The 25,040-nt window shown below is 51.6% G+C and overlaps 1 protein-coding gene across 3 annotated transcripts in view; it reads left to right on the top strand.

The window, feature by feature from the left end:
• The first annotated feature begins 524 nt into the window (after nt 1-524).
• The window catches only part of PLEKHM2 (pleckstrin homology and RUN domain containing M2), a 31,282-nt gene continuing 6,766 nt past the window's right edge, over nt 525-25,040 (top strand). Inside the window, exons 1-8 of one of the 3 annotated variants that reach the window (XM_067310941.1) lie at nt 525-612; nt 15,921-16,027; nt 16,227-16,336; nt 17,490-17,589; nt 17,989-18,076; nt 18,634-18,820; nt 21,267-21,326; nt 23,885-24,119. In XM_067310941.1, the coding sequence (XP_067167042.1) occupies nt 553-612; nt 15,921-16,027; nt 16,227-16,336; nt 17,490-17,589; nt 17,989-18,076; nt 18,634-18,820; nt 21,267-21,326; nt 23,885-24,119 (947 nt within the window). In that variant the 5' untranslated portion in view covers nt 525-552. Of the gene's footprint in view, nt 613-15,920; nt 16,028-16,226; nt 16,337-16,956; nt 17,072-17,489; nt 17,590-17,988; nt 18,077-18,633; nt 18,821-21,266; nt 21,327-23,884; nt 24,120-25,040 lie in introns of those variants that run through there. The other 2 variants (XM_067310943.1, XM_067310944.1) reach the window with 2 other exon arrangements.

The raw sequence follows: 25,040 nt of genomic DNA, 5'->3' as shown, positions 1-25,040 counted from the left end.
CCAGCCCCCTCGCCCCATGTCCCCTCATGCCCCATGTCCCCTCACGCCCCACGTTCCCCTTGCCCCACGTCCCCTCACGCCCCACATCCCCTCATGCCCCAGTCCCTTCGCCCCACATCCCCTCATGCCCCATGTCCCCTCACGCCCCACGTTCCCCTCACGCCCCACGTCCCCTCATGCCCCAGCCTCCTCGCCCCGCCGTGGCCGGGGCCGGGCCGGGCCGGGCCGGAGGCGGCGGCCTCCCGCGTCCCCTCCCCCTGACCTCAGTTCCTGGCGGAGCGCGGCGCCCGTCACGAGCGCGGCGCGGCGGCCGCTCGGCTCCCCCGGCCCCGCCGCGCTGCGCCGCGCTGCCCGGGCCGGACCGGGCCGGCCATGGCGCGCTGAGCGGCGGCGGCGGCCCGGGCGGGCGGCCCAGGAGGCGGCAGGACGGAGGCGGCGGGCGGCGGGCGGCGCGGCGGCGAGGGGGCCCGGCGGGCGGGCCGGGCCTCGGGCTGCGCCGGCCGGGCGCGGCGGCGGCGGGCGGCGGCGGCGGCGGCGGGCGGCGGTGGCGCCATGGAGCCGGCCGAGGTGAAGGACCGCATCCTGGAGAACATCTCCCTTTCCGTCAAGAAGGTGGGCGAGGGGGGGCCGGCGGCGCGGGGCACAGGAGCCTCGGGGGGGCTGGGGCCGGGGGACCCCCACCGGCGGGGCTGTGGGGCAGGGACAGACCCGGGGACACCTCTCTGCCACGGCTGTGGGGCACGGGAGGTCCCTAGGGATCCCCTGGGACCCCCCTGCCGGGGCTGTGGGGCAGGGACAGCCCTGCGGACCCCCTGCCAGGGCTGTGGGGCACGGGAGATCCCTGGGGACCCTTCTGGGATCCCTCTGCTGGGGCTGTGGGACAGAGACATACCTGGGGACCCCTCTGGGACTCCCCTGCCCAGGCTGTGGGGCAGGGGACATCTCTAGGGACTCCTCTGGACCCCTCCTGCCTGGACTTTGGGGTAGGGGACATCCCTAAGGACACCCCTAGGGACCTCCTCTGTGAGGGCAGCGGGGCAGGGGACAGCCTAGGGACTGCTCTGCCACAGCTGTGGGGTAGAGGGCATCCCTAGGGACCCTCCCCACCAGGGCAGTGGGGCAGGGGACATCCCCTCTGCCTGGGGCATGGTGTCACCCCCCAGGGACACCCCCCCACTGCCTCTGCTAGGGTTGTGGGGCTGGGGGATGGTCCTCAGGACCCCCCTGTGACAGATGTTGGGGCTGGGGACACCTGGGGGACTCTCTGTGCTGGGAGCATGGGGTCAAGGACACCCCAGGGACACCCCACCACCACCTCTGCCTGAGGTGTGGGGCAAAGGGACACCTTTAGGGACTCCTTTGCTGGGGGTGTTGATTTGGGGACAGCTCTAGAGACCCCCTGTGCTGGGGATGTGAGGTTGGAGGCATCCTCAGGACTCTTTCTGCTAGTGACATGGGGTCAAAGGCACCCCATCACCTCTGCTGGGAGTGTGGGGCTGGGGACCCCACTCTGCCAGGTGCACGAGTTTCTGTCTGCCTCAAAGCCTCCTGCCCCAGGCGGGGGTCGCAGCCACGTAGGAGAGGACTAAGCCTCACAGGGGGTCACAGTGCCCGGAGCTGGGGCTCTTTGCGTCTCCGCCAAGGTGACCCTAACCACCCCGCTGCACAGTGGGGGCGTTGCTTGTGGCCTTGCCTGGTCCACGTGTGAGCCCTTGCTGTGCTTGAGAAAGACCAGCCAACATGAGCCCTGTTTGAGGAGGCAAAAGGGTCTTGTTTCTGTTTTCATCACAAATCTTGAGGAAAAGGAGGCTTTCTAGACTCACTGACATTTCTCCAGTTACGGTGTTTCCTCTACTTTGAGGAGTAGAAGTTCTCCTATGATCTGCGGTGTGTCCTGACATGGATCCACCTGGGAAAACTTGTAAGAAGAATATCACGAGTCGATTCCCAGGACTGTTAAGCAAGGGATGGCCTGACCACGCCTCCGGGATGCAGAGGGGATGTGCAAACCTTTCCCATCCTTTCTCTCCTCTTCCATGGCTGTGCTTATCCTCTGGTCTCGCATCTATCCATCTTCTAGAAATTAAGGATGATCTTCTGTCTACCTGGAAATCACTAGATGTTCAGCCTTCTCCAAGCTCTGTTATGATGCTCTACAGCGCTGAGCTAGCTTACCTCGGTTTCCCCATAAGTAGAAGGATATACTACTTCCCCGTCAGGATTCTTGGGACATAATTTATCTACCTTCAGAAAATCCTTGGGGATCCTTGTTTGGAAATGCTATAAAATCAACATGGTGGTGATTTTAATTATTATCATACTTGAGTGAGATTCGTCATCTACAGCCCTGCCAACACACCTCTACCTTGACCTGCATTCATTCCTGCTAACTCTTGTCTTGGGCCAGCAGCAAAGAGAGACCTTTTGGATTTCTCAGTCCTGTCCTGCTCGGCCTTTTCCTTTCCTGTTCAGTTCAGAGTTAGAGAGATCAGGGAAATGCAGGAACCTACGTGAGACTTCTGGCTGAAAGACCAATTTGTACTGTCCCAGTGAAACCAAATTCAGCCACATAGTGAAAGCCCAACGCCGGCACACCCCTACTTTTTACCCCGGCATGGAGTTCTCCTTCCTCTGGGACGTTGCTCCCCTTCAGCTATGGAGTCACTTTTTTTTTTCCCCAGCGGTTCCCTATCTGATTTCAGCCCTCAAGCCCCTGAAATTTGTTTTCTCTGGGTTAGTGGGAAGAGTGAGCTGGTAGGTATGGGGAACAGGTACGCCCTTCCACACCCTGATGTAGCGCTGAGAAATCCTGGCCTCGTTCTTCCTCCGCTTTCTACCTCTGGGTCTGTCTTGAGTAATGACTGCTAATCGCTGGGATTGTGTCATGAGGCGTGGAGGGTTTTCCAAGCATCTCATCTCTTGATTTCAAAAGCTTTCTACCTGTGGAGGCTGCTTACTTTGTACTTTTGTTGTTGTTGCAGGCTTGATTTATAGAGGAGAGGGTTTGCCATTTGCGGTGATGTGCACACCTCTCTGTACCACTCTTCAGCCAGATGATAAGTTTTCTTTTCTCAGCTTCAGACCCCTGGGAACAAGGTCATGGACCCTCAGTGGTCTGTGGGCCGTGAGTCCAACATAATTTTAGAAGACAGCTGGGACTAAACCCCGCCTCAAGAGTGTGGTGCAGAGACTGGATAGAATTGGGACAAATGCGAACTGCTGCTGAAGGCTGAGGTACCAGGTTACAGTATCTGGCTTTGAGTAGCAGCAGAAAGATGTCTCATTTTCACTGAGTAGCCCAGGGAAAACCATCCCAACATTTCACTGCCTCAGATGGCGAAAACAATGGTCCCAGATTTTAAATGGTTTGTGCTGCAGAGGCCCACTGTAGTTTGTTGTAGCAACTTGACAGCTTTTCAGCCTATAATAAGGAGGCCCAGCTGTGACTTTGCTAGGCTCCAACTTCAGTTTCTCCAGGGGGCTTCTGAATTTTGGGAGTGGCAGGTCAGAAGGAAAACTAGGGGACTTTTTCAGGGAAAAAATAGTGAGTAAAATCTGCACAAATCAACAGTGGAAGAAGCATTTCAGTTGCCAAGCAGACAAGTGAATCTTTCAAGCTTCAGTATATAGGACTGTTTCTTTCTTATTTTCTTCCCATAGAGAAATATAACAGGGATGGAGCATCAGCTAGAAAAGGTAGTGATGCAACTCTGCTTAGAGAGGGTAATTACAAACCTAAGGGTAATTCAAGAAACAGAAACACAGGTAGATTAGTGGGTGACAAAAGAAATATTTTTAAATTCCTTCTACAGATCCTCTTAGACGTTGGATTTTTAATCAGATGTGTGTTGCATCTTAGTGATATGGAACAAATCTGTCGTGCATCTAGCACGAACAGGAGGTACAAAAGTAACTGTTTTGTGGCTAGAGACCATTAAATTGTGGAAGTAACTAAGGGGTTTGGTGTTTGCAATGATGAGGTGGGATGGCCTGCCCAGGAAAGTCCGTTCCACTATGGATTTCTCTGTGTGATACCCAAGTGGAAGGCCTGGTCTGTCCGAGTACTTCACCAGCATCTTGGAGATCAGTGGGAGTTTTGCTGTTGACTGTGGAGGTGTGGGATCAGGTTCTCGACTACAGGGAGGCAGAACGTATCATTTAGAGACCTATAAATTGTCCCCTCTAGCTGGAGATGTGCCAAGAGGCTCTTGGTGACTTTGGGAGAGGTTGGGGGGGGCTCGGCGCTGGCAGGTTGGGTCCCCACTCGCTGTAACGGGAGTGAAAACGCTGTTCACGCATCTCTTCCCTTCAATCCTTCCTGTGCTTCAGGCATGTGGGACTGTTCTCCATTTCAAACACGCGTCCGAGGGAACTGTGCGTATGGTGTTGATTTCCCATCTACAGCTTGTCCTCCCCATCCTCCCTGGGAGATGTACATTAATTCACAGGGAGTGATGCATTTTACTCTGATTACATGAACAGTGGGACAGTTGCTTCTCTCTTGTAACTGTTTCTTTCCCTCTCTCCCACTCGGGGCTCCCTAGCCGGTACCTACACCCTGCTTTCTGCCCAGAGAGCACAAATTATTGTGCAAATTGATGCTCATCCCTTATTTTTTTAATGAATGAGGCTTGCCCGAGGCAGAAGGCTGGAAGGCCTTCATGTGCATTCACCCCCTTTCTGTACATCTTCTCCTAGTGGGGGCACAGATTCTTGTTTGCTCAAGTGCTTGCTTACTTCTAGCAGATATTACTGTGAGTGGCAGCAGATTGCTGGAAATCTTGTTGGACTTCTGAGCTTTCCTGGACATCGCAGCAGGTTAAGGAGAGATTTATCACTGTCCTGGCTGGAATTAGGTGGCCAGAATGGCAAGTCCTTAAACAGTTCTCATCGTTGCCAATTCTGGGAGCTAAACTTAGAATCATAAAAGAGACCCAAATCCGTGATTTTGGGGCTATTCTCTGTTTTTCAGGCTTTGTTGCTGACTCTCAAGGACACACATTCCCATGAACTCTAGAGCAGCTGATCCTTGGTGCATGTAAATCAGGTGGAGCAATTTTGCCAATGTTGCAGGAGTTTTTGCCAGAAGCCCTGGCTCCGCTCAGTTTATGCATGACTTTGGGAAAGTTTCCACTTCTCCCTGAGCGGCAGCACCAGTGAATTAATGCTGCGCCTTTTCTGCCTGTCTCCAGATCGAATTTTCAGCTCTGTACAAATGAAATGCCTTTGCGGTCACCCCCGGCTCCCTGAGCGGTGCCTTGCAGCATCTCCGGTTTTGCTGCACAGCGAGGGAGGGTAGATCTGGAGATGCCTCTGTAACCCCTAATCCTGAGGAGAGGCAGGCAGGGCTGGAAGGTGGGCATCCTTGGGGCTCCTCGGATCACGGAGGGAATCTCTCAGCTCGACATGGGTGGATTTATTTAGCCCAGTTGCCATGACACGGGGGCAGAAGTTCTGGAAAAAAGAGCCACTGCGAAATAGCGGCTTGCCTCCTGCTTCCCGTTGAGGGGCACCTTGCTGACTGTGACACCACAGGGGTTTCATCTCTGCCAGGGTATTTCCTCTTGCTCATATTTGCTCCAGGCCACATCCTCTGTTGCAGCAAGGAGCACGCAGCAGGAATTGACATCTGTACATGCACGCTGCTCCCATTCACCATTCTGGCTTGCTGTTTCACCGTGTACCAAGTTTGCCAGCTGCCAGAGCACAAAAACAGGGCTGGATCCACTCTCTGCCAGGTGGGAGCGTGACGGCAGAATGATCCCCTCTACTTTGTGCCGGGGACTCCTTTGACAGTGTTGTCTGATGGTGTAACCAAGGACAGTGCAGGACCTGCTGTGTTTTCAGCCTTTGCAGCCAGGCTAGCTATAATCCAGCACTTGGAAGCCAGAAGCCCTTTGCTAAAGCTAGTAACAGCCTTACAGAGCTTGTAAGTCGGCCACAAGTGTACAGGGAAGGCTTAGGTGCCTTAAGGAAGTCTGCAAACACCTGCAGCACCGACCATCTGCGTATTTTGGTGGTCCTCTGAGGGCTTTGCCAGTGTGTGATGAGCGAACAAGGCTGTTTGCTAAGAGAACAGCAGTTTATTTCTTAGGTTACTTGAGTATTTCATGGTTTATCTTTTTTTGAAATTCCTAATGCCACATCCTGACGCAGGCCTGGTGATGTTACTGGATTCATCGTCTGCAGTCGGGAAAGGGGATTGGATTCTGCCGGTACCTAAACTGATGTTGTCTCTTTATACCCAGGGGAGGTGTTTCTGAAAATCAGCTCTGGATCTGCTGATGGACAAAGCAATGATAGCCTTTTGGGAAGAAAATCCCATTTGTTCTCGTACCACTGACACAAAGCCTTTTGCTGGGAGAGAAGCCGGTTTAGGAGGCCAAACTGCAACTGTGACAGCGGGTTTTGTATAAGGAGCTGCAAGCAATGCCTCTGAGCCTCTCTGCTTCTGATTTCACAAGTTTCGCAAGCACGACATGGCTGTTGAGTGATTTCAGCTTTCCCCGCTTATGATATCCCGGCCAAAGAGGAGCAACTGAAATAACTGCGGGCCAGAGGACTTGGTCTACAGGGCAAGATTCAAAGTAATAAAGGCCTGGACAGTGAGTAAGAAGCAACTATCTAGGAGAGCAGCACCGTTACAGAGACTTGCAGGGTACAAGCCCCTTGCACTTGCTTGTTTTACTGTATACCAACTGGACTTGGTTTTTTGCCTCCCATGAAATCTGTTTTTCTGTTGTGCTGAGCATGTGACCTTTCTGTTTGCTGTCAGTAACACAGGGATCCTGTTCCCTGGCAGCCACGGGCCATCTCGAAGCCTCCGCCGTCTGCATCTGATAAACTGCACCAGTTGCAGGCGATTCCCCTCCAGTCTTGCCAGCCAACTCTGCACCCAGTCCCTCCTCTGCGAGTTGTGCTTGCAATGATGGGAACAGGCTGCTCCCTGGTACTTTTAAGCGAGTGTCGCTGCTGCGAGAAAAAATCCTGTCCTCGGCTGATCCATGCACAGGCTCAGTCTACCGCAAGGTTTACTGCTCAGAAATAATGAACTTCAACTGAAGGAAAGCCCTGGAAAAGCCTTTCGGGGTATGGGAGCTGACAAACATAAGCGTTCCCAAAGATGGCAAGCTTTCCAGGGCTGGATTGTGCTCAGCCAGGCAAATGTTTCGAAGCTCCGGGTCCCTACATTTCTAGCCATGATGCATCTTTGCGCTGCATTTCAGCTTCACCTATTTCAGGCTCCTGTCTCTGCATGTCACGATGACACTGTGTTTCTCTCCAGGCTGCTCCAGCACCGGTGGTGGTGCCCTCAGTGCACTGAGCCTGCTAATGTATTTCATGCTCCATAAAAAGCAGGAAAGCTGCGAGACATGGGCAAAGTGTGCTGAATCTAGGATGGGAAGTTGAGGACTGAAGCCAGGCCTGGATTGGAAGCTTGCTATAAGAAATGTTGGGTCAAATCGTGTGCGCAACCCCCCAAAACATCCTGCAGAGCCAACATTTCGCTATGTTATATGGGTGTTTTTGTAAGTGGTAAATAGAGGCTGATTAGGCTGGGAGCAGGAAGGTAAGGGAATTCCCTGGGAATCTGTGACAATTCTTAGGAAGCAAGAAAACAGGTTAGCTCCTGACTTGTTAGCCAGAAAGCAAGACCTGAATTAGCTGTGAAGCAAAGGCAGTTTCTAAGCAAGCTGTGGGACATGGCTCTTCCTGTTTCTGCACAGAGAGTAACAGAATAACATCCCTGCCTTGAAATTCAGACCATTTTTTTAGGAGATGCAGACTAAGTGTGTTCCCAGCACAGGAGTGTGTCCTCCCCTTTATCCATTTGCCGTTCGCTGTCTGTGCTCTCCTGGGCGGGTATGAGAGCGCGTGAAGGGAAGGCAGGTTGTGCCTATCCATATTTGTTTATCCACTTTATATATCTCTCCGTCCTGTCCCCTGTCATTCCTCACCCTGAGCTTTGCCTCTTTCCCTGGGGCTGAGCTGCCATTGCTTGCCTAGGACAAGGTGAATCATCTGCCTTAATTTTTTGGAGCTCGCTGGATCTCCGGGCTTGCTCCCAAGGGTATTCTGCTGTGGATGAAGGCCCAGTCTGGGTGTCAAGACCCGGAGCTGGCTTCTTAATTAGCATTTTTTAATTGCATTGTTGGACAGCTTTGCAAGCTGTGTGCACAGGAAGCTGCGTGGTTTGCTCCTGCTGCAGAAGGTTGTTCTAGCTATGCAGTCCAGTAGCTAACGTGCAACAATCCTTGCCCTGCCATGCAGCTCAGTGGAAGAGCAGGTGCTGGGAGCAGGCTTGGAAAGGCTTTTGAGTCTTGCAGAGTGTTTGCATCTCCAGCTGCCTCCCTGCTAAGGGGTACCTGGATGGCTCTTGAAATACTGCCCTCAAAGAAAGCCACCTACTTGACAGATCAGAGAAGCTCTCATTCTGCCTGGTTGAGAAGACAGTGAGAGGACGGGAAATGAGACAGAAAGAAGGTTGCTGTAGTTTCTGTTATGTTTTTTGGTTGTCCACTTGCTGTTCCAAGGCACTGTTTTTGTTTTGCGTTCCTGCAACCTGGGGAAAACCCCTCGCCAATACAAGTGGCATGGGTGGGAAAGTGGATTTTGAAGCGTCTCTCTCCTTTCCTTTGCGGAGGGCGTTGTGGTTAGAGGCAGGAGTTGACCTGGAGGAATGCAAGGGGTGCCTGACAGGGCTGTTTGCTTTTCTTTTGCAGAGTGTTTGTCTTGCCAGGGAAATACCAAGCAGAACAAGGGAAATGAGCTTGGCATTGGAAAGCCGCTAGTAAAATGTCTGCAGGCCAAATATACTGAGGGGAGATGGAGACTCAGTTGGATTGTGGCCAGCCATGAATAGTGCATATAGGTCTGGAGCCTGTATTTCGGTGAGGTTGTAGAAATATTGGAGAGATTTCAAACAAACACCACAAGAATGATCCGAGTTGGAAAATGGGCTTTCCAGCATGGCTGCCCCAGCTCAGCTTACTCAGTTTATTCAAGAGAGTGGTGTTGAACTCCTCACAGGAGTCACCTGCAAACAGAAAAGGGTATTTTCATCTAAATGCCGAAAATCCCAGCAAACACGGACTCAAGTGAGGCTCATTCCGTCTTGCTAATGACATTTTCAAGAGGATACTCAAGTGCCAGAGCAATTTCCCAGCTTCAGCATCGTGTGGAGTTTGCGAGGCATGGGTGGGTGTCCTTCCAGCAGCCGTTCCTGGAAGAAATCCATATCCTGAAGGGCGATGCTTTGGATGCTGTGGATCTCCCAAGTGCCCCGTCTCTCCTCCTGCACGCGATCAGGGTCGAATGTATTACCTGGGTAATTCTCATGCCTGCAGTCCTACGTCTAGAAGAGCAGGTCTCTTTCAGGGCTCACGAAGGATCTCAATTTCTCCTTGAAGCCCAGCTGGTTGGGACATATCTTCCATTTAGTATTCAAGGAGGTCACAGCATCTTTAAGAAACTTTGCTTTGAAGCACAGTGGTGCATCAGAACTAGTGCTCAGCCTGACAAACACAACAAATCCCTTCCTTTGTCTGGATAATCGGTGGAAGAAGCAGGGACAGAAAGGGCAGGGCCTCACCGATTGCTTTTTGGCATCTCTTTTGGAATAGAAGAGCTCTGCAAATGGGCCCAGAGAGCTTTGAACTCCTTGAGAACTGATGCAATTAGCAGGCTATAAAATTGTGCAAGGAATATCCTTCTTGTGTGGGCCAGCATGGGGTGTGGTGTATTCCTGCAAAAAACGCACGATCTGCAATCAGCTCTTGATGGATAAATAGCAGTTAAATCCCACCTTCTCTGCAGTGGGATGATACACATTGTTAGGAGTGCAAACTCTTCTGTTCCCGTTCATTCAAACAAGCTCTCTGTTCCTTTGGGCAAACACCCTTCTGCTACTCTGTGTTCTCAAGTGTGTATTTAACTTGCCAACTTTGAGTATTTGGGCTCAGGAGGAGTTTGGCAAAGAGGGTTTTGTCCCACGCTGCTGCCACGGTCAGGCCCCGTTCAGAACTGACGGGCTGCAGGGTGGTCTCGACTTGAGAAATACACGCTTGGCGAATTGTGGGGATGCCTTCAGGATGCCGACAGCACTTATTTTGGCCACTGGTATGTCTATAAATAGCCCCCAGGTCAACACTGAGGCAAGCTGGTGTTTGTAGGGCTCTGTGCCCTACGCGAGTCCTCCAACCGGACCAGACTTCAGCCACTCATTTTGGCATCCACCTGGTTTCGGAGTGCAAATGAGACAAGGGGAATTGCCCAGAAATGAGTGTTCCTGGAGCAACGCTGCGTTCAGCTAACGCTTTCTAACCTTTTTGCTTTCCTCCCTCCTGATTTGTCTGGCTCCAGCCCTGCTCACTGCCCGGGTATTTTAGGGAGTTGCTTGGTGGATGTTTCACACATGAAGAGCTGTCAAAAGTTTGATCGCCACTTCCCAAATGGGTTGTATCTGCCGCGCAGCGTTTAGGGAGAGGTTAGTTTCAAATTGTTCATTTGTGCTTCGTAGCTATTTATGGGCTTACACACTACATAGAAATGCATGGTTAGTTTGAGGTGCTGGGTATTACGTGTCATGCACAGCTTCAAGCACGCTGTTGCTCTCCAACAAGCAGGCAGATTACCAATGCAGCATTGTTCAACGCGGGCACTTTGTACTGTAGTAGAGTTACTCACTGTTGGTACAAAGTTAATGACATGTTTCTCCTTATTTTTTGTTTGGTGAGTAGGTTTAAGCAGACTGGCTGCCAGGGCATCTCTACCTATATCCCTATTTTAGAAGAGCTGCCAGGTCACAGATAAGATGTCTGTTTTGCTCTTTCTTTTTGGTTTGTTCTGTACTTCATCATACTTTTCCTCCACATGTGTTTTCACCCGTCTTCCCAAGCCTAAAACTCCTCCCTGTCAGCTTTTGCAAGCCACAGCCTTTCGCCACCCTCGTGGCTCTGAGCCCCGTGCTGGAGAGATGACTCCACCCAGGAGATCCTGAGGGCATGGCAGAAGTGCAGGCTTGTTCAGTCTCGTTTCTTCCCCAAAACGTGGCAGCTCAGCGGGAATTCGCCTGGGCTCTTGGGGCATCCCAGCTCATGCTAACCCTGCTTGGGCATGCTGCGTGGCCGGGAGCCAGGCTGAAGATGTGCCAAAATGAAGAGCCAGGGACATGGTCGGGGATGAGGGTGAGGATCAGGAGACAAGGGGGCCTGTGCTAAAGGGGCAAGGGGTTGGAGCAATGCAAACCGGTCGCGTTATAGCCTCTGTTCATGTTTTTTATCCTTTCCTGCCGTTCTCTTGCAGGGGCTGGTTGTGCTCTGGAGGGCTCAGGGCTGTAGGCTGTCGACCGTGTTTTCTTTGGGACAATGCTGGCAACGGCAACGTCTCTTGATGTACCCGTACGTGGTGGCACAGCTCTGTGTGGGTAGGAGACACCCTTTGATGTGCTTCCCAGTGGCCAATGCGAGAAACGGCTCATGAACTGCAGTGATTCAGAGCGGCTGAGTCCGTCGTGGGAGGAACTGCTGAGCACGCCCTCCCCGCTTGCAGGGCCCCACGTGCCCAGGGCTGGCCTCACCCCGTGACTCTGCGCCCATTGGCAAAGCAGAGTCACGCGAGCTTGTCGTCTGGCTCCCAACGTTGCCGAGGGCAGACTCGGGCCATTTGTGGGAGGTTCGTCGCTATGGGTCTGGGTTTCCCAGTGAGCAAAAGGCAGCTTCCCCGGGAATGGGGTGCAGTAAAGGGTTACTGGTTTGTGCCTGGCCTCTGACTCCCCAAAAAGACAAGGCAAGGTTGTCTTTTCCCATAGCCTAAGTAAGAGCATGTAATTATATGGATAGGTGTTTGTTTTTTCAATACAAGGACATCTGAGCGCCCTGCTCCACATCCGCCTTGTGTAGTTAGTCCAGGAGTACCCTCTCCGCAGGAATTTGATAACCAAAGTGTGCACAAATCCTTCAGGACAGACCTTTCGGTGGCACGGTCCCATGGCAAGCAGAAAAGCTGCCTTGGTACCCTATACCCATTGCCCACGAGACCAGCATTGCTGCAAGGGTGCTGCCGGCGGAGTTGACTCCCAGGGTAGGAGGCTCTGCTTCTTGCAGAGCAGCTAAAGATAACTTCAGGCCTCAAAATCATGTAGAACGAGGCCTTCAAAACTTGGGTCCCTTTGTAGGGAAAGACTTGGCTTTTCTAGGGAACACAGAAATCTATCTTTCAGAAGTTCACTGGTGCTTCTCGCCATTCAGAGACATTGAGATGAGGCAACCCTCTGGGTTTGCTGACTGTTTGCAAAGGGGCATGTGATGAACTTCCCCTGATGAGGGGAGTTGAGCTCCTGGCGAAGCAGCAAGCCGCTCAGTCCGTGTGGCACTGCTGAGGAGTCGGAGAGGGTTGGAAGCCATGAACTGGCTGCAGGGAGGGCTGTTGCAAAGACTGAAATGATCTTAGTTATTTTGGGGAAGGAAGGAAAGAAAAAGAAGAACCACTTCTACTTGCTCATCTCTTTTGCTTCCCAGGCTCGGGGCCTGTAATGAGAAAATCCTCCAGTTAGCAGAAAAGACAGTCTCAAGAGTTTTCCTCCAAGCTGACCTTCCTGAGCAGCGTGCATGCGCACAGTGTGGCTTTGTGGTTCCTTGTCGGTAGCATGTGTTGTGAAAGAAACTCGTGGATAAAAGAACACATTTCTATTTCGTGTTTCCTGCCCTCATTTCCAAATACTGCAGAAAAGCCACCTCCTCGACTCCAGGGGCTGGAAGAGGACCATCCGTGTTTCATGCCTTCAGCGCAGTAGAAATCCACTGGATGCTTTGCAAGCAGCTTAGAGCTGAGCAGCCTTTGCCTTCCAGCCGGCAGGCTGGCCAGGCATTTATTTTATAAATCACTGCATTCTACCCAGTCTGTATTTTTTTGCCCCATCCAAGAGCATCCATCTCCTCCAAATCAAGGGTCTGCTCCTGGTTCATATGCAGAAGCCCTCTGTGATCCCCCCAACTCCCTCTATCCATCACCTGAGGGATACGGCTCTAAATTATGGCTTTGTTTCTTCCACTGGCCTCCTTGATGCAGGAACACATTTAAACACTGGCGGCCAATGGCTCCTGAAATAGTTTTTGAGTAGTGGGATATGAGAGCCTTCTCCTCCCACCTTGGATCTTGGCTACCTATTAATAACGTAATCTTCTGGGACAGCTTCCTCTTGAAAAACGAATAAGAGCGGCTGAGCTAGAACACATCAGCTCTCACCTTGGTGTAGTGAAAGTCCATGCATCGCAGGAAAACCCACGGGCAGCTCTGCAAACAGACCATTATTGCACATTTCCTGCCCTAGGGAATTTACCGCCTCAACGGGATGGGGTTGGGACAGGCAGAATTGGGCTATGCACTCAGACAAGGGAATTTGGCCACGATTCTTCCAACTCAGCAGTTCTTTCCCACGTAAGGGCTGGGACCAGCTCCATGCAGGAACATGCCTGACTCTCCTGTCTTAGCTAAGAGCTGCCTTTCTCCGGAGAGATACGAGATCTTCAAGCTAGGAGGATGTTGAAGCTATATTCATATTTTTAACGGTATTCCTGGAAATGGTTCCCCCAGGGACTGCAAGGCATTCTCTGTCCCCTTGATAAATTTTACATCGAGACTGGGTGATTTCCTCAAAGAGTTTTTCTGGTTGTAGTAGTAATTCAAGAAGAGAAAACAGTTTCTGGCTTAGGGAGGCAGGTCAGACTCAACAAACACAATACAGTCACGTTTTACAGTGTATAAACATGATTCGTTAAATGCAGAACTTGGCTGTAATTATATGGATTCTACAGTATCTTTGCTCTTATCCGATATTTTGCCCAGATAAGTACTAAGGTGTTGCTGATAGCTATAGCACAACAGGGCTTACTTTGGTGACACGAAAGCTTTAAATGGTATGAGCCTGACGTCAGGTACCAGCTAGATTGAATCACTGCTCCGCGATAGTCGATACAGGTTATGTTTTGCTGTCTCGTGCGCTCTCAGGAGCTAGGCACAAGTTGTCTTTGTCGCTGGGAAGATATGAAACAAGGATATTGCTGACTTCTGTTCGGATCAGGGTAGGAAGACTCTGCACTAGGTATTCCTAGAAAAAATTATGAGCATGGAGGGGTCATGCTAGAGCCCTTGCCTGGAAACGTTTTCCAAGTGTTGCTCTTGGAAGAGGGACGAGGAGGGAAGTCACACTGGCGCGCTGCTGAAGCATCTGGCAGGCCCGTAGGTTGCGAGCAGACACACAGGAGAGGAATAAACCTTGTACTAATGTGCAAAGGCCCCAATTTTCCTTCCAGGGTGAATTCCCAGTACCTTTAACTAATGTGTTCGCTTGATCTTCGGGGCATGGAAAAGTTTCCAAGTTCAAGGTTGTTTGTTCTTAGAGCAGCCCATGATTTCTGGATAGAAACCCATGGCTTGGAAAGGATAACACATTTTTCTGTGCAGGCTTTATTTTTTAAATCTAACATGTTGACTGGTGAGGCTTGGCAAAGACATATAAGGTCATGAAATTCGTGTTTGGGTGATGTGTTGTCGTGGCTCAGCTGAGCCATGCTCACTTGCCTCCAACCAGAGCAATAAAGGTGGTATATAGAGTTGAGATTACATCCTGGGAGAGTAACCTCCCTGCCTGAATGCGAAGTGTGTGCAAGACGGGAACCTAAATAGATCTCTAAGCTCCGGGAACAGAAGAAGTCCCGTGGGTCAGCCAGGAGGGGAAATAGGATTTGGGTGTAAGGGGATTTCTAGGATTTCTAGCGAGTGATTTTGGCAGAAGCAGAAAAACAATTTACACTCTGTCGAGCCTCCAAGACTTGGTTGGGAGCAGGTTACAGTGCCAGCCCTAACTTCAGAGCTGACTTTACCAGCCTCTTGCAGCTGCGAACGGGTTAACCGAGGATGAGTCAAGGATGAGTCAAGCTGTCCTGATTTTTCAGAAAGCAGCAACTACATGATGTAATGCCCTAGCAGCGATGTAGCCTCACCCCAGCAGAGACAAATGACTCAGGATGAATCGGGCTGCCGTTGTCCCATATTTACATGTTTCCAATGTTACCTGCACCTGCCTGAGGCCTGGGCTTTGCCTCGGCACCCTTCGAGTCTCTGATCTCCTCTTTCTGCCCCTTTGCCTCGTCTGACAGCTTGCAAACTGCTGCTGATCCACACCGGGATCGATTGTCCCACTTTACAGAAGCAAGGAGCTAGCAGAGACAGCTCCTCCTTTAGCAACGTGAAGACGTGGCACTGTCTGAAAGCCCTGAGCCAGGCAATCCTTATCAGCCTGTATTCGAAAGGCTGCGAGGACTGGAGCAGCTCTGAGCTGTCTAGTATCAATATCCAGCATCACAGTGTTTACTTAAGCTGCTCGTAACGAGGAAACCTCTGTGTCTCCCCTTTTGCTGGATTTGGAGAATCATTTATACCCGGAAACAAAGTCTCTTGCGGTCCAGAGCTTCACAGGCAGGACCTGGAGACCTAGGAGGGGACTTGTCAGTGGCAGAGCCGGAAACAGAGTCCAGAGCCCTGATTTGTCTCTGTTCTGAACTGCTTTGCGACAGGCTAAACTGCTGTGGAAGAACTACCAAAAACCCTGTCATAGTGTTAGCTCTAAAGGAGAAGGCTGGGCAGCCCGTCTGCCCAGCGAACGGGGAAGTTGCTTGTGCTGGTTAGTCTCTGAAATGTGCATGAATCTCTGTGAGTGAAGTTCTCCTTGTATGTTACTGCCTTTAGAGTCCTGTTAAAACCAATTGCTACACCCTAAAGGTAACTTGTGTCACGATTTAGCAAGCTGAGAGTTACAAATGCTGTTTAAAATGTCAGTTGTGAGTGTGCAGGCGTCTCCAACTGCTTCCTCAGCAGGCTTTAGAGAGCTGTTTCAGCCATCCTGTCTCTTCCATTTGCAGCTGCAGAGCTACTTTGCTGCCTGCGAAGATGAGACACCGGCCATCAGGAACCATGACAAGGTCCTGCAGCGGCTCTGTGAACATCTGGACCATGCTCTGCTCTACGGGTGAGTGCAGCCCAACATATTTTGGGCCCACCGGATTTTCCTGTGGACTCTTAGTTGCTTTTCACCATGCTTTGCCTGTAGACAAGTCCGTAGCCTGTTGCTGGGGCCTGCCTCAGCATGGGGAAGCCATCTAAGGAATAATTGGGATGGGGATAAAGAAGCCTTTGCTTAACCCTCTTCTGGGCCTCTTTTCTTCCAGGCTGCAAGATCTTTCCTCAGGCTACTGGGTGCTGGTTGTTCACTTCACCCGCCGGGAAGCCATCAAACAGATAGAAGTGCTTCAGCATGTGGCCACCAACCTGGGGCGCAGTGAGTATTTGCAGACACTGCCCTGGCTTTGACGACAAATGTTGGCTTGGGGACATCCAGCAGGAGACCCAGGCAGGTTGTGCTGGCCGCACGTTCGGGGGCTGGGGCTCCAGGCAGACCTGGAGGGTTAGCAGGCAGCTCAGTGCTGGGTCCAGCTTGCCTTTTTCGGACCAGGGAGATGGGAGTCTACATGGTAGCGCTAAAATTACAGAGCCAAGGCGGAACACCGTCCTTCTGAAGATTAAAACTCAACAATCACAGTTGCCAGTTGCAAGCAAGATGCCCCCAAGTCTGCATTTGGGTGCCCAGATCTGCAGCTAGAAACTCAGCACTTGTCTGGATCTTAACAGCAGACCTCAAACACAGCCTGAAGAAGCCACACTGGGCCTGTCTGCTGTGTGTCTCAGCCATTTCCAGGGTTTGCACCATATCTCAGGACCAGGTGCTGAGAAGTCAGAGACGTAGCCATGCTTCTGCTGCTGTGAAACCGAAGCAATCACCTGAGGAGTGCTTTTGAGAAGGGTTTCTGGCAGATGGGATGCAGGGGCATATCACCTATCTCGCCCCAGAACGTCTTGCTGTAGTCATTGTCTGCCTGATGCTTCTTTTACCCTGCTGTGAATCGCCAGTAGCGGATGCTTGGGACCACCAAGGCTGCTTTTGGCACTGAGCAATGCCCAGAGACCTCCTCCTCTCTGCCCGATTATCCCAACATCCTTCAGCTCCCGAGTACCGGTGAGAACGGAGCTGAGCACAGACTCCACCGTCACCTCTCTCTGCACCAGCCTTCGTGTAATATCCCAAATTGCATCTACACTGATTTAGAGTGATTTTTCCCTCTATCTTTCCTGTCTTCTGGTCCCTGTTGAAAATGCCAGCAGGTTCCAACACACTGTAAGGACACACTCATGTGTCTCTCTCTCAGTCGGCTATCGCAGTCTCTTATCCTTACTCCCACTCCAGACCATGAATCTACCCATTCATTTCCCTCTGGTGTTTTTCCCACAGATTTTCCCAGCAGTCAGTTGCTCCCCTCAAATGAACGCAAATGAATAATCTTATATTTTTTTAATGGATTTGTGATTATTTCCAGGCTTGCCCCTGTTTTCTGGCATTTCCCTACAGATAAATCTCTCTGCTGCTTTGTTTTTAGGCCGGGCATGGCTGTACCTAGCCCTCAACGAAAACTCTTTGGAGAGCTATTTGAGGCTGTTTCAGGAGAATCTAAGCCTGCTGCACAAGTACTATGTCAAGTGAGTATCCCAGCTTATTCTCATTTGGACTTGTGTTGGTATCCCTCCTTTTCAGAAGCAAGCCCTATTTTGCCAGTGGGGAACAAGTAGTTGATCAGGGTCTGATCTTTCCTTGTGGGTTTTGCAGAGGTGCTGCATGATCATTTCAAGGGTCCCGGACGTGGAGGCACTGTCCTATAAGAGGGCCTGCAAGCATCTTTTCTATTTACTGCTTTTACTCCCAATCCCAGATGTACAGTTTATATTCTTCTGTGTTTTTCAAGAAGCTGCTGAGGTCTGGGGCTGTTTACACCATGGCTCAGGGACACGCCACCAAGACTAAGAAAACAGAAGGGTGCTTGTAGCTGTTTCTTCTCTTTCCCACTCCTCTAAAGCTCTTCTGTATTCTCCACGTTGCAGGAACGCCCTAGTTTGCAGTCACGATCATCTGACCTTGTTCTTAACACTGGTGTCTGGGCTGGAGTTCATCCGCTTTGACTTGGACCTGGTGAGGGGCAGTATTTTTTATCTAGCTGTCTTGGCCCTGGGATAGCAGGTATGCAGAGCGGGGCGGGGTCCTGGGTGCCACAGATCTCACTGCTTGGTCCAAGACACCTTGTCGACCTTCCTCCCATTCAGCTGAAAATGTGAAGCTCTCACTTGTAGGAAAGGCTCCAGGCTAGACTCTGTGAAGATCCAGCAATGGGATTTATTCCTATTGCTCAGTTATTTCTCAGTGCAGGTCTGGCTCTGTCCAGAAGATGTGCAAGGCAGGTGTGGGGCAGCTGGATGTGGGGCATGTTGGTGGGGATAAAAGGGAGGCGAGCTCTGCAGGTGCAGTACCAAGTGCTGGCATCCCTCCAGGCAGACAGAGGTGCGCGCAAAGCCGCTGGCTAACCCTCAGTGTCGCAGTGTGAGAGGAGGGAGCTGCTGGGTTTCTTGTGGCAGGCAGCAGAAATGGGCAATCGGAGGGCATTCAAGGGCAGTGCCGTTGTTTGGACTGAGCTGTCATAACAGTGTGCGGTGACTCAGAGCTTGACTCACTCCGTGCCCTTTTCTCTGCAGGATGCTCCTTACCTGGATCTGGCACCATACATGCCAGATTACTACAAACCTCAGTACCTGCTGGACTTTGAGGACCGCCTGCCCAGCTCAGTGCATGGCTCAGACAGCCTGTCTCTCAACTCCTTCAACTCAGTCACCTCCACCAACCTGGAATGGGATGACAGCGCCATTGCTCCATCCAGCGAAGGTAAGCAGCCTTGGAGGGCAGAGGGGATTTTCGGAAAGGGATGCAATTAGAGCTGCAAAGTCAGTGCTGCGTGTTCCCATACCCCTATTGGCTGAGCTGTTGGCCAGGCAAGAGGCCGAATGATGTAGCAAACGACAGGCCAGAGGAGACCAAAGAGAGACCCAGAAGTTTGGCTTTGAACCTCTTCCATTGGGAGGTGCAGCCAGCGGAAATGAGAGGGCAGTGCTGCGTTATAATTTAAGCTGCAGACACCCCCTTTATCTGAGACAGGGAGAGGAGAACTTCCTATGCCAGTTCATCAGGCCCCATTTCCATGCTGGAGCATGTGTTTAGCAAGAACTGGTGAAATTTCCGCATGGAAAGAAAGCTGGGCCCATATCTGAGCATGATTCCCCCATTTAAGTGCAGGTACACAGGGCTGCAGAGGACCTTTTTTAAGTGCTTGTTCTGCAGTCCAGAGGTCCATATATGCTGGAGACGGTGGGGAATAGTTTCCAAAGTCTTTCCTCCATGACTGCAGTCTGAGGAAGAGGCAGCCAGTCCTCTCAGAGATGCTATTTTTATTCTTCATGCATCTTATCTTGAGCAGCCTGATAAGTTGTTGGACTTTCCTTATCCGTATCAGAGAGGGCTTGTCTGTGCTGGGTGTTGTTCCTGATGAACTAAGAAGAAATCTGCCTTATGTCTGCCCCCTTACCCCACTCCAGGCTGGAGCAGGGACCTCTTATGCTGCATGAAGCATGTTCACATGAAGAAACAGCTCTACTGCTGTTGTTCTTAATCCAGAATACATTCGGCAGGTTTCTTTTTGGAGGCAGTTTCAATGAAGCAAGATCAAGAGGCTCTGAAATAGATGCGGCGATGTGTTAATTGGATGCAATGAATTCAGGACTGAGTCTGCATACAGACAGGTTTCCCCCGAGACAAGGGTCTGCCCAACCTGGAAGTAACAGGCTGCCTTTCATCACCAAAATTAGCTGGTCGTCCATTCTTTGCGAGATAGAAACTGTGGTCCTTAAAGACATTGAGAAGGAACAGCCAGGGAAGCAAGATGCAGATGCAGGGGTGGGCATTAGCACCATTTTAGCACATTTTAGCTGTGACACACAGCACTGCTTTGGGCTCATCCGTGGTGCCTGTGCTCATGCTGCAAGTGTGAAATGGTTCAGAGCCGTTTGCCGTCAGGGGGAGAGCGGTGAGGCATCGTGGTTTGCCAAGGTGCGCAGAGCAGCTGCCTCTCACTGACGTGTCACACCATGATGGTTCTTTACGTGCCAAAGTCCCATGCGTCCCCTGCCCTTCCCAGCGAACCCCCAAATCCCTTGGCATGACCAGCCTGTTGGCAGCATCTTAGGTAAGTTGGAAACAGCACAAGGAGCCCAGCAGTAAAGGTCAGGGGAGGAAGCTCCTCTGTCCCCAGAGGCTTGGCAAAAGCAGCTGTTTCACTGCATGCTGCACCTCCTGGCTTGTTTTCCTGTTCCTCCATCAGCAGAACATGTCCCGGTGCCAGCACGTCTCCTACCTCTCTGTATCAATTGGGCAAGTGGTGTCACTGGGGTTGGGGTACGCTCTCCAGCCTGTCTGGAGACATAACTGCTGGAGGACAGCAGTTTGATGTGCTCAAGAAAAGAAGGGTTTGGAGCAGGGATCCAAGAGGTTTTGGAGCTAGATTCCGGTTTTGGCATCGTCATCCGTTATTCCCTGTGTCCGGGCAGTGGCTGTGATCTGTGTCTCAGTTTCCCCATGCATAGAGGGGACATAGAAACCCCGTCCCCAGTTGTGGGACCAGGAAGGCGGCCGTGTCAGATCCCTGTAGGGAAGGCATTGCTGCCGTTCTCCCTGTTTGTCTCAGCGGGGTCTCTGCAGCCTTCCCATGCCCTTTCACTTCATTAACTATTTCACTGCTCATCGTTTTAACAGGAGCATCTTGCTACCCTGGGAATGTAGATGGAGTTTGGGATTTTAAGCTCAGAGGACAAGTTTTTCCCCTTAATCAGACCCCTGGCTTTACAAACATTAATGAGTCAAACGTCACAGTACCCGTGGGAGGTAAGTGTGAAGTGGGGAAACTGAGGCACAGAGAGCTGAAACTGCTTCCCAAAGAGGTTCCCTGATTAGATCAATGGTGGGGTTGGATACACAAGCACTGGATGACACCACTTTAGCTTTCCAGCAACTCACATAATGGGGCTTTATCCTTCACTGGTCCTGTTGTAGCTCCCACAATGCAAACATCTAGCAGTAACAACCATCGTGCAGCTGGTTCCCATTTGCATCCATGTTCCCTAACTATTTTCTCATGCGTTTCAGATACCAATGGAAAATTGTTTCATTTCTCTCCCCTACTGTCTCCCTCCCCAGTCTTGCCGATCACACGCTCCCCTGTCCCCCATACCTCCCCACTACTTGTATTTCTAATCCTGAGTTTTATCCCTCATTTTTGTAGATTATGATTTTGGAGATGTCTTTCCAGCAATGCAGTCCATGCCCAGCAGAGACTGGGAAGGTGGGACATACTCATGTGTTACAACCTTTTGGTTTTCTGTCTGCATTGCTGCCATCCTGAAGCTTGCTGCATGCTCCCCAATTCATTTCTTAACCAGCAAACACCACATCTTGATGGAATTCAGTAAAGGCAGAAAAGAAACAAAAAGATTCCCCTAACGGGGAGCTTGTGCGTCTCATCTCCAGTGAGACCACACACAGAATTTTTCCCGACTCCCAGAATATGCAGACATGCTCCCCTGGCCAGACGTCCTGGAGCAGAGAGACTCTTCTCCTGCCTCTGGCAATGGCTCTCTGTCTTCTAGACATGTGTGCTCGACTGCCCTGGCACTCTGCGTAGCAGACATGCAAGGCTGAAATTTCGAGTGCGGTTCAGCTACATCTGGTTTTTAGAGCCAAGTGCGTGTGCCCATGTTAGAGGAATTTGTTCTCCTTCCTCCATGGGCAGCCTGCGTACCCTGTGTATGTCACAGGAGTAGGAGATCTCTCTGCTTTACCCCCGGAGGAAATACACCCATGCCTTTGTAACTAAAAGCTGGACAGAGCCTTCAGTCTGAATTGCTTCGGCCAGTATCACCTAAATATTTGGGGAAGTTCTGCCTGAATTCCATGTGGATGGCTCTCAGGCTCTAACATGCTCCCTCTCATCTTCTTTCTTACCCCACACACAGAGATGTTTTTATTGTCACATCACAGCGTGAGTAGCTAGGCTGTCACCAGCTGCACCCTTCGTACTGCAATCACAGGCAAATATTGCAAAGCTCAGGGAGGGGATGGGATTTTTCTTCTGCTGCAGCTCCCGGAGCACTTGCTCTCCCGATCCGCCTGGGAAAGGCTGGGATGAAGCAGCCTGGCGTGTTGCAGCCACTCTTCCCCGCAGTGGGGGCAAGGGCCGGTGAACTCCCCAAGGCAGCGGTGCCGGTTTCCCTTGTCAGTCAGAAGAGGACTTGGGTTGTCTCTGAGCTCCTGAGTAGGTGACAGCAGGCAGTACTGATGCATTCCTTGCCATTTATACATGGAGCAAGAGGTTAAGGAAGTTTTTGCCATTCCCTATTTTTAGCAGATGCATTTGGGGTAAAATACTGTATTTTGGACCAAGTTTTTTTGTCTCTACAAAAACAACTAGAGTTTAGGCAAAATAACAGACTTTTTTCTGGTAATACAGGCTAGCTGGCTGAATTAGCTTTATAAACATTTCATTTTCCCTCTCTGTCAATTTGGACACTGGAAGTCCAACTGATTGGACTTGCTACAGTTCACACCCTCTGCACTGCGGGGCCAGCATTTCAGCAGGAACAAAGCACTGTTTTGAAATAGGCCTTCACAGAACTGCCTTTATGAGATTTTATGAGCAGTTTCATTTTTCTATGCAAAACGTACACTCCCGTATTGATCTCCCAGGGGAGTCGTTTTGTTCAGTAGGGGGTTCACTGCCTACCAAGCGTTTTCTCGTTGCCTTTGGAAATGAACAGTGTTGGAGAAGAGAAGGGCAGGGGATAACCTTCCTTTAACCTTGACTTTGTGGACAGATAACTGAGCATGACTCCTACAGCCCTTTTCTGCTGCTCTTTTTCTCTGTTAAGACTAACACAGGCCAGGTGAGTTGTGCTAGAACCTGCCTGTGCAGCCTGCTCTCCTCTGCCCCTGGTGAATGCTGCATCCTCCTTTCCTACTTCCAGTCCCTGGTGTGTGCTGGGCAAACAGGGCAAAGCAGCTGGCTCTGTAAAGTGCTTCGCAAGGATCATCGCTTTACGGAGCGGCTCTGTTATTGCCCTTCTAGGCAAGCAAGCATCTTCCTAGGACCAGGGAGAAGGTAGCATGGAGCGATGCAGGACCCCCTCTCCAAGCACAGTGTCCTTGCAGCTCTCCTGGCCCCGGGCCTTCCCCTGTTGTCCCCCCGTTTCAGGGAACAGGGCAACGGGTTTCTGATAGTGCCTGTGCAGCCGTTCAGGGTAAAATGCTGCTCATCTCCCTGCCTCCCCTCTATGGGGGGCTGCAGGGGACCACTGGGATGGGAGCCTGCCCCCAGGGCTTGGGCGCATATCTAGAGTTCAGACCCTGAGGAGACAAGGACCGATGGCAGCTCGACCTCGTGAGCCTGATTTCATGGTAGGTGCAGCTATTTCCGTCTAGTTCCCCCTGCGCGTTTCTCCTGCCAGCGACTGTCGTCTCGTCAAGGAGCACTGTGGCCCCGAGACCCATCAGTTCCTATGCAGGGATGCTGCCTCTATTTCTTAATCCATGTGCAGGCTCCTGGGCAACTGAGCCATCTGAGCTTTTGTTTCCAGACCTTTTCTTAATCGCAATGGGTGCAAAACGCAGAGCGACGCTGGTTTGCCCGCTGGCCTCTCTGTCCCCCTTGCAAAGAGCCTGGTGTCTGCAGGAGTCCCTGGAGGTGGGACGATAGTGCTCTGCAAGCAGTACTATGACCACTTAGTGCCTGGCCCTGAGCCCCCAGCGCGCCGCTTTGCTTGATTTAACATCCAGCTCTTACAGGGGTTCCTGGGCTGGTGGCAACATCTGATGTTAACCCTGCTTCTCTGCTCTTGTCTTTGCCAGATGGAGACCTCACGGATACGCTCAGCTGCCCACACTCCACCGCCTCAGAGGCAAATGGCAGCAAGGCCTCTGTGAAGAGCCCCACACAGCGCTACAACCCCTTCAACGAGGAGAAAGCCGATGCACTGTCCTCCACTGAGAACACACCGGTGCACACAGCTTCCCAGGAGAAGGCTGAAGCCACCCCTGAAGGAACAGACCAGTCCGAGAGCTGCACAGAGCTGGAGGTCATCAGGTAGGGACAGAGCTGCTGGGACGGCATAAATCTGCCCAGCAGTCTGTATCAAAAAGCTGAAAGGAAGCCGTGTGCTTTTTGTTTTAAGCTTTCTCCAGCTGGTGGCAGATTTGCAGAGACCTTGGCTCTCAGATCTCCTCTCCCCTCTTTCCTGTTGTTTGTCGATGAGCTGTGGCTAAACTCGTTGAGGGAGATGTGCCCGCAGACCTGTTGGCCTGCGTCTGACTCCTTGCAGCCTTGGGCGTCCCTAGGAGCTCCTAAACCCAGACAAAGAGCAGAAAACTGTGTCTGCTTGTGCCCAAGGCCTCAGGGGTGGGGCACCCCAAAACCAGCCCAGCAGGCCTGTGCTTTGCCCTCGCGCCCTATTTTTTTCCTGGTAGCCTGGAGGCACAGAGAAGAGATCTCTGCCCTGCTCTCCAGCAGAAAGGGGAGTGCTGTGCTCGCTTCCTAAATGGGAGGGCCATGGTGCCAAGTGACCTGGCAGCAGTTCGGCGCCTTGGGAGCTGGCGGTCTGAACACTTCCGCAATCGGGTTCTCAGTACACTGTTTGGCTGGAGCGAGCTCCAGGCTGCATCTCCCTCTTCTGGCAGCCAGAGACATGGCATTCCCCCATCCTCTTCTCTCTCCAGGAAAACTTCTTCCTTCCCAGCATCCTGCTCTCAAACAGTGATTTCTCCCATGCCAGTTTTGCTCCGCATCCCTTTGTGATCCTCTTTGCAGCCAAAGGAGACTCAAGTTGTTCTGTCCAGTGGAAGACACCTCTTTGCTCTTCTGGATGGGTGGAAACTGTCTCCGTGTGCTGTGTTTTTTCTGCCTTTCTTAAAATGGTTGGCACAGAGCCTGGGGAAGCCTGGCTCTGGTTAGAGAGGTGGCATCGAATAATGTTCCTGGTAGGAGAATTTCTCTGCACTAGGGATAACC

Source organism: Apteryx mantelli, chromosome 26 (genome assembly GCF_036417845.1).
Source record: "Apteryx mantelli isolate bAptMan1 chromosome 26, bAptMan1.hap1, whole genome shotgun sequence".
Classification (NCBI taxonomy): Eukaryota; Metazoa; Chordata; class Aves; order Apterygiformes; family Apterygidae; genus Apteryx; species Apteryx mantelli.
The sequence above is the reverse complement of the archived record's forward strand: the minus strand, read 5'-3'. Positions and strand labels throughout refer to the sequence as shown.